Consider the following 13742-nt stretch of genomic DNA (forward strand, 5'->3'; position numbering starts at 1 on the left):
GCCTGATGATTCTGAATGAATAACTACAAATCTGAAACTGTTTAATGAGACTTATGAAGCCACTCCTCAATAGCATGATCCTCAAGACGTTCATTTTCAAAACTTCCATTTTAGGAGAAGACTCCTAAGATTTACACATATACATATATATACACATACACATACACATACACATACACATATACATATACATACACACATGCATGATAGGTTTATCATTTGTTTATCTTCTCCATTGAAAGCTCATATGCAATGTTCATGTTTCACTTGTGGATTATTGCAAATGCTTAAAGCTTTGTGTCTCCTGTTGCTTTTTTCAAGCTATTATTTCACCAATTATGTTTTACATTAATGTCAATACATTTAAAATAACGAAATAGGCACCAGTTCACTTAAAAAAATGATTATTGTTATTTGTTATTACTTTTAGTTTTCTGAAGCTTTTTTTTTTTTTTTTAAGTTGTTATTCACTGAAAATGATTACATTATGTTGAGTTACAACACAAGAACGAGAACCAGTGCCGTCAATGATGTTAAACATGGCACATCTAAAGGTGTCATATTTGAATCTGAATGCAAGTGCAAATGGAATTTGTAAGCTACTACAGAGAGGGAAATTATCAGTTAACATATCAGTCTATACCTCTGATAAAGTTTTTGTATGGAGTCAGATGACTTGGAATATAGCACATGAGTCATATATACTACATTTATTATATATTTATTGTGTTTTTTATCCAACAGACAAAAAACAAAACAATCATAAGGTTATGTTAGACATTGAGATCGGACTGAATTTTCATTTTTGGGTGAACTATTCCTTTAAGCTATAAATAATGCAGATAAAACTATCACAAGGTTGTGGGATCTCTGTGTATAAGGACCCGGTTCCAGACAGCACCTATATCTGTGGACCTTTCCTACAATCTGCCTGTGGTCCATCAGCAAGCCCACAAGACAGCATTCTGGCTTCAGATCTCCACTGCTTTTCTAAACAAAATCTAATTTAATGCAGTCTGTATACACAAATCCTGAAAAATGCAACATAGTCACATTCCTAGATTGTAATGTATGCAAGGAAGATTATAAACAATGATAAGTCTGAAGCATGCATTGTTGCATCATCATTTTAGTTGACTCAGGTTCAGATGTTTTGACTTGGATAACAGTGTTTTGGAGTGGTCAGACAGTTCAAAATTATCAAAAATTGTTTGGCAAATGCTTTAAGTTACGCAATGTATTTCAGACGCTTAATAAGCCAACAACATGAAAGGTCATGTTAATGCCTTAAACTGCTTTCCTTTATCAGCTCTGCATGTAAACACCTTTATCAACATTCTTACCTGCTTATCCAATGTGCTCAAGTGTTGTACGTATGCCTGTTTACATTCTGACATCGAAAGCAAAGAATGACCCGATGATTTTGAGTCTCATGTAAACGTCAGCATACTGGTATGCATGTAAACACACTCAATGATATTTCTTGATATTGTTTATTTCATACATAACAATATGACAAATACAAATTCAACATAGAAGTCTTAGAGTCATCTTGTGTAGTTCGATAAAATAAGATTGTGAACTGTGTTTAAAAATAAGTAATTAAATAATAATTGTATTTAGAAACCCAGCGAGCAAGCAGAAGGTGACTGTGTCAAGGAACACAAAACTCCATAAGATGTTGGTTAACGGAGAAAAATAACCTTGGGGGAAAACCAGGCTCACTGTGGGGGCCAGTTCCCCTCTGGTTAACCAGCATGAATATAATGCCAATATTACTTATGTATAGTGCAAGTCATGGTTTAAAATTATTAAACTAAGTAAGTGTTAAGGGTCAGTGTTTAAACAAAGATTTTGTAAGAACTGTAAGATTAATGACTAATGTCTTTGAAGTTGGATTAACTGCAGAAGTTCACATAGATGCATTGTCCTTTGTTATTTGGCTGATGAAGGATTTAGTTGGCAATTAATTGATAGTCTATGTGAGGTGAGGTCTATCCTAAGTCCAAGGTTCAGGCAATGGCATATGATGTATCCCATATCTTATGGATGGAGTTGGCATCAGTTCATCCTCTGAAGTCCATCGTAATAGACGGTAGTGATGTTTGGCTGGCACCGGCTGCATTTAGTCATCATCACTCAGAGACACGTAGCAGTGGAGTGCAACACAAAGCAGGAATGGAGCTGGATCCAGCCGGTTCTGGTGACCTCAGGATAGGAGCTGCGAGGTTGAGCACATAACTGGTAATCAGAAGGTTGCCGGTTCAATCCCCATAGCCACCACCATTGTGTCCTTGAGCAAGGCACTTAACTCCAATTTGCTCTGGGGGATTGTCCCTGTAATAAGTGCACTGTAAGTCACTTTGGATAAAAGTGTCTGCCAAATGCATAAATGTAAATGTAATAGACCTGCTGCTGACTGGTGTGTCATTATAATAATCAAACAACCAAAACGAGAAAACACTCACTGTTCTTGACTGAGTAACTTTAGTAGCTTTAAAAAAGTATTATGGTATTATAATCATACAGTGAAGACCAGTAGTAATTTTATGTTGCATTTCATTCTGAATGTTTCCTTGAATACTTGATACTGCTGTTAAAAACTTTTAAAGCTGTTAAAAAAAAGCACTGAATTTTTATTTTTTGTTCTATTATTTTTAACCAATTTCTATTAACTGCTGTTTTTTATTGTTATTTTTTTTACTGACTGTTTACTTGAATAATTACTTAAGAGCTTGAAACCATTCTTCCATAATTAACATATTAGTTAGTGTTATAATTTGTTGTGGTTTTGAAGCTGGTATTGAGAATCGTCAAATTTCACTACCGACTACTGAAATTTTGGTATTGTGATACTGTATAGCCAATTAGCCTTTATTGTACATGGTAGATCTTGCTGCAGTAACATGATGAAAAAAGTAGATCTCATTCCATAGAAGTGTGAGCACCCCTGCTGTAAATGATGGCGATGGAGGCTTTCCTTTATTTGACTACCATACGTAACATAAAATAATTATCATATGACAATATCCCCCCCCCCAGTGTAGCTTACATTTCAAGTTCAAGGAAATCCACTGTTAAAAAGACAAGTTTTTTTGAAAAGTTAAATAAATGCATGATGTTTCCAAAGTCAATGAGTAATTGTGTTAAATAATCGTGATCTCAATATTGACCAAAATAATTATGATTATGATTTTTTCCATAATCAAGCAGCCCTAGTGTGAAGGTACAGAGAGTCTTCTTCTTAACTGCACCAACTCAGACAGAGATGAGCAGGACTTTACACATGCTAATGCTGTGGGACTCACCTGTTCAGGTAAGACTTCTATTGTCTGTGTTTTCTTAAGTTTTTCAACAACACACTGTATTTATGAATGCACAAGCAGTGTATCCTCATGCGACCCCACGCACACATGCGGGGACGTTGTATTGTGGCTTCGCTATTGACCTTATGCACCTGAGAATCTAGTGCTCCGCTATCTTGAAAAAAATTGATCTGAACTTCCGGTCTATGGTGTTGATGTCAAAGTGTAATTAGCTAGTGAAGTGGATTTACAGGTTATAGAGTTGTCAAAAGCTATCATGAGTATTTTAATGTGTTCAGGGGATGTCATAACAACTGGAAGCAGAGCGGGGAGGTTTTAAAACAAGATTACTTCATTCATAAACGCACAAGATCTTACCTTTAGGCTGTAGACGTACTGATATTCCTCCGCGCTCATGAAACTCCAAGAGACAACACAAAGTCATTAAAAATATCTCTGCACGACACCTCTGACCACCTTCTCGTGTCATTCACCCACTGTGTTATAGTTTTTTGAGTGTTACACACACACATACACACGTAGACATGTGAAAGTATGTTTTATTTTATATTCCGTTTACAACTATTTTAATCATATTTGAGCCTCTTAAAAATTTAGGGTGACAAATTAATTAAAAAAAATACAATTGTAATTTTCTTTAATGTTTAATGTTCTTTAAACTTGCATGTGTAATAATAGGAGCTGTCACTGTTGGAAATTTCATGTCAACTACACATTTTAACACAAATTATTAACAAGTTGAAACCTAAAAATTAAGCAGAATTACACAGATAACAATAAAACACTTTTATCATTAAAAAGTGCAGTGTGTCCGAATGTGATCTGCCAGGTCCAACTTACCACAGCAGGTGTCAGAAAAAAGGAACATTTAGAGTGACAGAAAAAACACCTCACGAGCATTTTCACGTTGTAAAAGATTGGTGTAGACTCACACCATCAACTCTTAATACTTTCTGTTCTCCCACACGTTATACATTTTGATCGACTCTTCTCAGTAGCTTCAATACAAACAGGAATTTAAATGACAAAATGAGGAAGAACTGAACACGGAAAAGGGGCAGGGCTGAATAAGATGAATAAGCAATGCAAAATTTAAATTCATTTAAATTGACTGATCTCAGTTCAGAAGACTCTGGGCTGTCAGTAAAGGATTGAACTTTCAACGTACTGAGTCATGTGACAATAGTCTTTAGTTTTATCCGATATGACATTTTTAAAATTTGAGCGGTTTATCACAAAACGCCATGCTGCTAAACACATTGTACACTTTTGTTTATTTTAGCGCTATTTTTCCTTAAGAATTCAATGTTTACTGTGCATTATAACATTGAGAATCAATGGGTCCATCCAAATGCTGAAAATGTTTGCTTTCAGAGGCTTTATATGGAGTTATATGGATGAAAATACGGTGCATTTTGAACTGTTCTGAGACCAGTGCAGACAGACAGCACACTGGAGGTTACGTCATTCACTAAATAGGGAGCAAGGGAGCAAGGGAGCATCCTATAGCTTTCTTATGCAGTGCATTCACTCCTAAACTCTAACCAAAAGTTCAGTTTCAGGCTGCAGATGATGTTTGGACCACTCAACATGTTTGGCAGACATGGGACAATGATAATCAGTACATAGTTTCAGAATATATAATGTATAGTTTTATTTTAACATGATTGTGATTGGATGATGCTGGCCAATACTTTGAATCAGAACTATTTATGCTAATTTCTGATTGGTAAAATGCTTCAGCACTGGCCATAACTTGTTTGACAGTGCAAAGAGAGAACATTCAGATTTTGTTGCCAAAGTAAAAAACAAAACAAAAACATTGTAACATAAAAGTCAAACCGAGTCAAATAATTCTTATTTGTGCTTTTCACAATACACGTTGTTCCAAAGCAGCTTTACAGAAAATCAGCTGTAATGTCTGTAACGTTCAAAAACATAAATAATCAATACTCCTGGAAACATAATAAACAATTTGATTAAAAGAAAATCTTTTTTTTTTTTTTGCATGTTCATAAGGTGCTACTAGTTACAAATCAAAAAGGGAAATAGAAAATGCACACAAAATTCAGGCTAGGGTCTTAGGAGGGTATACAATGGCGGCCAAAAGTTTGGAATAATGTACAGATTTTGCTGTTTCGGAAGGAAATTGGTACTTTAATTCAACAAAGTGGCATTGAACTGGTCACAAAGTATAGTCAGGACATTGCTGATGTAAAAAACAGCACCATCACTATTTGAAAAAAGTCATTTTTGATTAAATCTAGACAGCAGCCATCACTCCAACACCTTATCCTGGAGTAATCATGCTAATTGCTAATTTGGTACTAGAAAATCACTTGCCATTATATTAAACACAGTTGAAAGTTATTTGGTTCATTAAATGAAGCTTAACATTGTCTTTGTGTTTGTTTTTGAGTTGCCACAGTATGCAATAGACTGGCATGTCTTAAGTCCAATATTAGGTCAAAAATGGCAAAAAAGAAACTGCTTTCTCTAGAAACTCATCAGTCAATCATTGTTTTGAGGAATGAAGATTTCATACAAAGGTGTACACTACAGTCTTCAAAGACAAAGGACAACTGACTCTAACAAGGACAGAAAGAGATGTGGAAGGCCCAGATATACAACTCAACAAGAGGATAAGTACATCAGAGACTCTAGTTTGAGAAATAGACGCCACACATGTCCTCAGCTGACAGCTTCATTGAATTCTACCCACTCAACACCAGTTTCATGTACAACAGTAAAGAGAAGACTCAGGGGTGCAGGCCTTATGGGAAGAATTGCAAAGAAAAAGCCACTTTTGAAACAGAAAAACAAAAAGAAAAGGTTAGAGTGGGCAAAGAAACACAGACATTGGACGACAGATAATTGGAAAAGAGTATTATGGATCTTAACCCCATTGAGCTTTTGTGGGATCAGCTAGACTGTAAGGTGCGTGAGAAGTGCCCGACAAGACAGCCACATCTATGGCAAGTGCTACAGGAAGTGTGGAGTGAAATGTCACCTGAGTATCTGGACAAACTGACAGCTAGAATGCCAAGGATCTGCAAAGTTGTCATTGCTGCACATGGAGGATTTTTTGATGAGAACTCTTTGAAGTAGTTTAAGAAGTTCTGCAAAAAAAAATTCAAATTGTAATAGTAATTTTTCACGTTATTAATGTCCTGACTATACATTGTGATCAGCTGAATGCCACTTTGGTGAATAAAAGTACCAATTTCTTTCCATAAGAGCAAAATCTGTACATTATTCCACACTTTTGGCTGCCAGTGTATATATATATATATATATATATATATATATATACATAATATATATATATACACCGATCAGCCACAACATTAAAATCACCTGCCTAATATTGTGTAGGTCCCCCTCATGCCACCAAAAACAGCGGCAACCCGCATTTCAGGATAAGTATCTTGAGATGATATTCTTCTCACTACAATTGTACAGAGTGGTTATCTGAATTACCGTAGACTTTTTCAGTTCAAACCAGTCTGGCCATTCTCCGTTGACATCTCTCATTAACAAGACATTTCAATCTGCAGAACTGCCGCTCAGTGGATGTTTTTTGTTTTTGGCACCATTCTGAGTAAATTCTAGAGACTGTTGTGCATGAAAATCCCAGGAGATCAGCAGTTACAGAAATACTCAAACCAGCCCATCTGGCACCAGGAAGATCTGTGAACTGTGAGCTATGCTGTGATTGATCAAGAAGGAGTTTGATTACATACAGGCACAATTGCTCTTCCTGAGTCATTGTCAAATTTACCCAAATCTGAATATAAAACCTGAATCAGTGTATTAAAAAAATAATCTGAATTCGTGCCACATACATTTGAATTTCAGGTTTTAAGTAATTCAAGATCACGTTAACATGTTCAAATTCAAGTCCTAAAATTCAAGTTCAAATCCCAATGGCACATAATTCATCCATACCAGTGAGCTGTGTGTATGGTGGTGATTTAGTGTGCGACCCAAATTCCAGTCCAACTCAAGGTCATTTCCTAATCCTAACCCACATCTATTCTCCCTACTGCATGTTTTCCTGTTTCCTCTTTACTAAACTAGCTGTAATAAAGGGGCGGAAAACTGTAATTGGTAGCTGAGGTATATTACTGTAAATATATCAGTTGTACAGTAACTAGCTGTAATTACCACATACATTATTATTTTTTATATATTACTATTATTATACGGTGCTATAAATATTTGTTTTGAGCGGCCTGTTGATACAACAATATTGACTCAACCAGTGGTGTGAGTTGGGGGTTGGACTATGTGTTTATTTGATCAACAGCAATAAATACTCAGAAAACTGTTTGGAAACTATTTTTGCAATTCCGTTTGGTGGCACAGAACTTAAACACTTCACCTTTAAATATTTGCTTGTTTGTTATATAATTTACAGAATAGGGCTTATTTTTAGTTAGACAGTGCATGTTACCGCATTGTGTTTTGATTTTTAATTCAACATTTATGTTTCATTAACTATTTTACCTTTGCACTTGATTTATTTCATGACTTTTTCTTGAGATATGAGATTAAGAGTTAACGTGACCAGTGGTTTGTACAGGAAACAGACTATGAATCAAATCTGCATGCAAATCAGATCTCTTGTGTTTCAGTTTAGAGAATTCCAGAGAGGGTTTTCAATTTCTCAACATGTATTAGGAACATATAGTCACATAAACATTGATAGAGATGGGTCAAGATGACATTATGTTGAATATTAACATTATGACTGAATGGTATAAAATTGTGTGAGAGATGAGATGTTCTTTGAAGATTCTTTGCTTTTCTGTTCAGAAAAAAATCATTATCTGTTTTGTTTTTCATATCTTTATTGGTAGAAATTCAATAACACATGTCAAATTCATTTTTACTGGCAAAAACTAATCTATCACCTATCAGTTGGAAAAAACGTGAACTTTTATGGCAAGCTGATTTAGCGTTTAATGCACCTAGCATTACTCATTGTAATTGTAGTTGTACTAATAATATTTTAATTAGAGAGCTCTACAGTATAAGATGTGCCTAATGTGAAATACCCTAAATATATATATATATATATGATTTTAATAAATTTATAATAATACATAATATAATATATAAACATGAGGGAGTGACAGAAAAAAAAAAAGTTTCTCTTCTTACTGCTGTATATTTTGATTTTTTTTTTTTGCACAGATGTGAAAGCGTAATAGTTGATTTAAAAAAAAAAAAATTTATTTATTTTTTTGCTGTTGGAGCAAACATGTAAGCAAACATTACATTTGCTGTGGTCCCCCATTCACCGCCATTCAAGTTTTGCCAACTATGACGACTTCCGCTTCACGAACGTGGACGTGTGAAATGGGTCCATTGAAATTCTTACTAGTTAAAATTTAATTGTAGAGCTTTGTAATTAAAAACGAATGGGAGTCAATGGAAACATATGACAAGTGAATATTCAGTTTTAGAGTTCTGTAATTGGAATTCTTACTAGTTAAAATGCAATTATGACAAGTAACACTAGGAACATTATAAGATAATTTGGCCTTCCTTAAACTTCCATAGAACTATTAAATCTGAATCCCACAACCGCAGGTTATTACTGCCAAATGGATCCACTTATGCAATCTCTCTCTTTATTTACAGAGATTTCGCTGTCAAAGGTACTGTTTTGCATATGGTAAAAAGTTGTTAAATTTGGTGCATCACATCAACCATTGCATGAGTGCAGTTTATTATGCATAAACAGTGTGTACTGATGACGATAACATTTTCCGCACTGTGAACAGGAGTAAGGTCTCTCTCCAGTGTGAATCCGTGTGTGTTTCTGAAGCGCATGAAGGCGTTTAAAGATGTGTCCACACATGGAGCAAGAGAACCGTCTGCTTTCTGCAGAGTGACATTCTTTTTTGTGCCGTCTAAGAGTGCCCAGACTGTAGAATGTCTTCTCACAGAGCACACAAGGAAGTGGTCTCTCACCTCTGTGTTTCCATATATGACTTTGGAGTGCAGCAGAGCAATCAAACTTCATCCCACACTGATCGCAAATGAAGCGCTTAGGCCTCGGCTGTTTCTTACCCATGTGGATTTGCATGTGCAATTTAAGCCAGTCTGAACGCCGGAACGCTTTTCCACACAGTTCACAGCAGTACGGAGTCTCTCCTGTGTGTATTCGCATGTGAGACACCAGGTTCCCTTTGCGGCAGTACTTCACGCCACAGAGTTTACAGCTGAATTTTTTACCACGAGTCTCACGGCTGTTCGAGGGATGAGAGACAGATGGTTCGGTGTTTATATCAGTATTTAGAAGGGTAATGTCAGACACCTGAATACATTTCTTTTTGTAATTCAGCCTACGGCAAAATCGCCCAACTGATCTCCCCATTTGGTTTAGCACCAAAATTTCTACACCCTGGTACACTTTGGTGGGTCTTGGCCTCTTCTTGGCCTTGGACCCTGGAACCCCAACAAAAGAGTCACATTCAAAATCGGGCTGCTTCTTTTTAATCACACGCTTCATATTGTTAGTCAGGATGCTACGCCATCAGCTAGAGAGAAAAACAGAGACGTCAGCAGCATTCAGATATACTCAATTTGTGTACACAAATGAGGTCATTTATGAGAATTAGCAAAAAATAAGCATATCTTGAAGAACATGCTCTCATAGGTATATTTATAAATAAATATATCTATTGCTTTCATTTGGCCAACCTCAAGATTTATGATCATTTTGTCCTTTTTGTTTTTTATGATGTGGTTCAATAAACATGCCCCTCTGGAGTAATTAAGTCAATTCTACTTAGAATTGGGCATTGTGGTCATTAAATATTTGCTTGGTTTTGATTGGCATGACCTCCAATAGTGCATATTACTAAATTATATTCCATATTATTACGCTTTTCTACTTATTGTGGTTACTATCATACATGCATGTTCTATGATTTCATATGAACTGAGAGGCTACATGGAGTATTATATATATATATATACTTAAAAGTTCAAAGCCACGTTTTTACCCAAGCTATTACAATAAATTAACTTACTCAAAGTTTGGAAAAAAGTTGCAGACTCGATCAGAAACTAAGTGGCCAACTTTCATTTTAAAGCACTTACTTTAATCTTTAAAAAGAGCATTTCCATGTCAGAAAGACTTCTCATGCTTTCTACTTCTTTTAAGAGTGGCAGCATGACTAAAGATTAATTGTGCTGCTCCCTTCTGTCTCGGAGAGGAACAGCAGAATGGTTTTGAGGTCGTTAAAGGAATAGTTCACCCAAAAATGAAAATTCTATCATCATTTACTCAACCTCATACCATCCCAGATTTGTATGACTTTCTTTTTACTGCAAAACACAAATTAAGATTTTTATTATAATATCTCAGCTCTGTAGGTTCATACAATGCAAGTGAATGGTGACCAAACTTTGAAGCTCAGAAAAAGCACATAAAGGCAGCATAAAAGCAATCCATAAGATTCTAGTGGTTTAATCCATGTCTTCTAAAATGATCCAGTCGATTTTGGGTGAGAACTGACCAAAATATAACTAATTTTTCACCAAAAAATCTTGACATTTACAGTCTCCTCGGAGATCATGATTTCAAGCATGGAATAGTATCAGAAATCTGTAGTATTTTTCTTCTGTCATTGGCCGAAAGCAACAACACTACATTTATGAGGTGGCCGGCTTCACTGCTTTGGAACAGAGATGGTCACACGAGCAATAGCAGTAATAAAATATTTTTGTGTAATGCATAGGATTTTGGTGCCCATAAAGAAGCCTGCTGGTGTCTCTAACAGTGATCATGTGGCTTCTGTTAATGTACCACAGGCTCCCTCTCCCTCCACCTTAGCTCCCCAAAATCATGGATAGATGCGTGAGAAGTGTCCGACAAGACAGACACATCTATGGCAAGTGCTACAGAAAGTGTGGGGTGAAATGTCACCTGAGTATCTGGACAAACTGACTAGAATGCCAAGAATCTGCAAAGCTGTCATTGCTGCGTGTGGAGGATTTTTTGATGAGAACTCTTTGAAGTAGTTTTAAATTGTAATAGTGATTTTTCACGTTATTAATGTCCTGACTATACATTGTGATCAGTTGAATGCCACTTTGATGAATAAAAGTACGAATATCTTTCCACAAGAGCAAAATCTGTACATTATTCCAAACTTTTGGCCCCCAGTGTATACAAATATTATATATACAGTATAATGTGTGTGTGTGTGTGTGTGTGTGTGTGTGTGTGTGTGTGTGTGTGTGTAATTAAGCGATGGCTAGCTTGCTGTATGGGGGGAGGGGGGAATGTAGAGATAGACATCTTTAGCAAATTGTTTAATTTAGAATGTATAATGTTACATTATAAAAACTGCTTTAAGTAAATAGATGTAACAGATGAACAAAAGCAATCAAAGGACACAATATACTGAGATGTAAAGGTTTGGTTTGACTCGTTTCCTGTAATGTGCGTCCAAAGACGAGATCCATGCAATCCATTTGTCATTGAATAATGTCGTTTTTAATATCCTTTCTGTTCTTTACAGTCAGTTGTTGATCAAAAACAACAAAAATAGAAACATTTCATTCTAATCAGACACAGCAGGGATGCGGTAAAGACAACGTGCAACTTTACTCTCGTTAATATGCGCTCAACCAAAACACTTTTCTTTTTTTTTTTAAAGAGACAGTACCGTTTTAGCATGTGTTCTACAAATCAATGTAAATACTTGTACTGTAAATAGTAAAAATTACGCATGTCAAAAATAAACATGCAACAAAACATGCATCCGAGTAAGAAGGTCTGCTGTTTAATAAACAGCTATTGCTGAGAGTGAATTTCTATTATATGTAAGCAAATAGGATAATTTTAACTGAAATATATCAAAGACTATTTAGCAGAGACGGGCCACTTCTATTAAAATTAATGGAAGAAACTGGATCGCCTTACGGTTAACAGATGTAGAAAGGAAGTCCCGCCTTACAGGTAAAAGAGCCAGTCACCTTTTAGATTCAGACACTGCCTGTCAATCAACTCGAGAACAAGCATGCGCATTAGCCATACAGGCCAGGACATTTTTTTTTTTTTAAGTTAAAGAAGCTCAATTTATGAGACCAGTGTTGTCAGATTTTACTGCTGATTTGAAATATGTTCTTTGATCGTAATCTTGACCTACCGTTTTATAGATTTCAGACTTTCCCGATTCAAGTAGATATGAGCTGCACTTTCATGACTGAATTTAGCTTCCCGGGAGATTTCCAAAGATGGCTGCCAGTGAGCTAGCTTGCTAAAAAGACTTTGAATATACCCAAATGAATCAGAATCGAATAAGATTGAAATGCGAGCTTGTGAATTAGAAATGGAATCAGGAAATCCATATCAATACCCAGCCCTAATATCTTTGAAAAATATGCTTATTTCAAAATTACACACAAAAGATAAAGCCTCTAGTCATATCAGTCTTAGAGAAAAAAATGCTTTATTCTCCATATATGCTGCTGGATGCACAGGAGTACTGACTTGAGATCATATGAGCAGCTAAATATTACTCGCTTTATCTCAATAATCCCCTGTAATTTGATGCTTTCACTTGCACTCAGAATAAATTAATCATGGATAATTGCGAATAGTGCATATTTACAATGACATCGGTAATTGAGAACTGTTTTTGCCAGCCTGATCTCATGAAAATTATGTGACCGTGGCAACATTGTTGCAAAACGAAATTGTGCTTCATTACATGTTTTGCTGCAGTTTTCCAGTGAAATGTCCAACGAGGGGCGCCAAAAGCAAGTGAAATGGTGTCATAATCAGACAAGGTTTTAAAGGTAAATATTATATAAGGAGTCAAATGTACCTCCCTAACCTAAAACTTTAACCTAACCCTAACCAATAGTGTCCTAAAAGCAATTGAGAGGTGAACAAAACAGACATCCTTACCCTAAACTAACACCTAAACCTAACCGATATTGTCCAAAAAGCAAATGTGGCATGAAAGCACATTTTCTGAAGCAACCATGTCATCTTGTGATACTTCTATGACACTTTCATCTCAGGTGTCAGCTTGCTAGTTAGGCTGGTCTCGAGCCTCGGTCTTCCGAGTCCAAAGTCCAACAGGGACTTCTCAGCATAACGGTTTCTATCTATTTGAGCATTCGTGTACCCACAACAGGCATCCTGTTAATCTCTCTCCCACCCTTTACTATTGCTTACCACAACGTTCTTTCCCTGATCCTTTTATTCCCCAGTTAAAACCGCGAAAAATAGCAGTTTCAGAACTTCCTTAAATGAGCAGACTGCTTTCTCTGTACTGCAGGTTAAAAGGTTACAGCCAACAGCGTTGCGTTAACTGAACATTTACTGAATTTTACAAACGTCAACGGATAATTTAAAATGTTGTCCGTCATTTTGATATAAAA

The 13742-nt window shown here is 35.9% G+C and overlaps 1 protein-coding gene across 2 annotated transcripts; it reads right to left on the reverse strand.

The window, feature by feature from the left end:
• Positions 1-8254: 8254 nt before the first annotated feature.
• LOC127411982 (oocyte zinc finger protein XlCOF19-like) lies at positions 8255-10507 on the reverse strand. Of its 2 annotated transcripts, none has more exons than XM_051647987.1 (2): positions 10443-10507; positions 8255-9877 (listed from the first exon to the last, which is right to left on the reverse strand). In XM_051647987.1, the coding sequence occupies exon 2, from the start codon at positions 9847-9849 to the stop codon at positions 9040-9042; it is 810 nt and encodes a 269-aa protein (XP_051503947.1). In that variant the 5' UTR covers positions 9850-9877; positions 10443-10507; the 3' UTR covers positions 8255-9039. The 2 variants fall into 2 exon arrangements, with proteins under 2 accessions (XP_051503947.1, XP_051503946.1); XM_051647986.1 differs by having other exon boundaries at positions 10373-10507.
• Positions 10508-13742: the final 3235 nt, after the last annotated feature.

Source organism: Myxocyprinus asiaticus, chromosome 21 (genome assembly GCF_019703515.2).
Source record: "Myxocyprinus asiaticus isolate MX2 ecotype Aquarium Trade chromosome 21, UBuf_Myxa_2, whole genome shotgun sequence".
NCBI classification, from domain to species: domain Eukaryota; kingdom Metazoa; phylum Chordata; class Actinopteri; order Cypriniformes; family Catostomidae; genus Myxocyprinus; species Myxocyprinus asiaticus.

Coding starts and splice junctions, on each gene's coding strand:
- LOC127411982 (XM_051647987.1), bottom strand. CDS start 9,849: ATGAAGCGTGTGATTAAAAAGAAGCAGCCCGATTTTGAATGTGACTCT.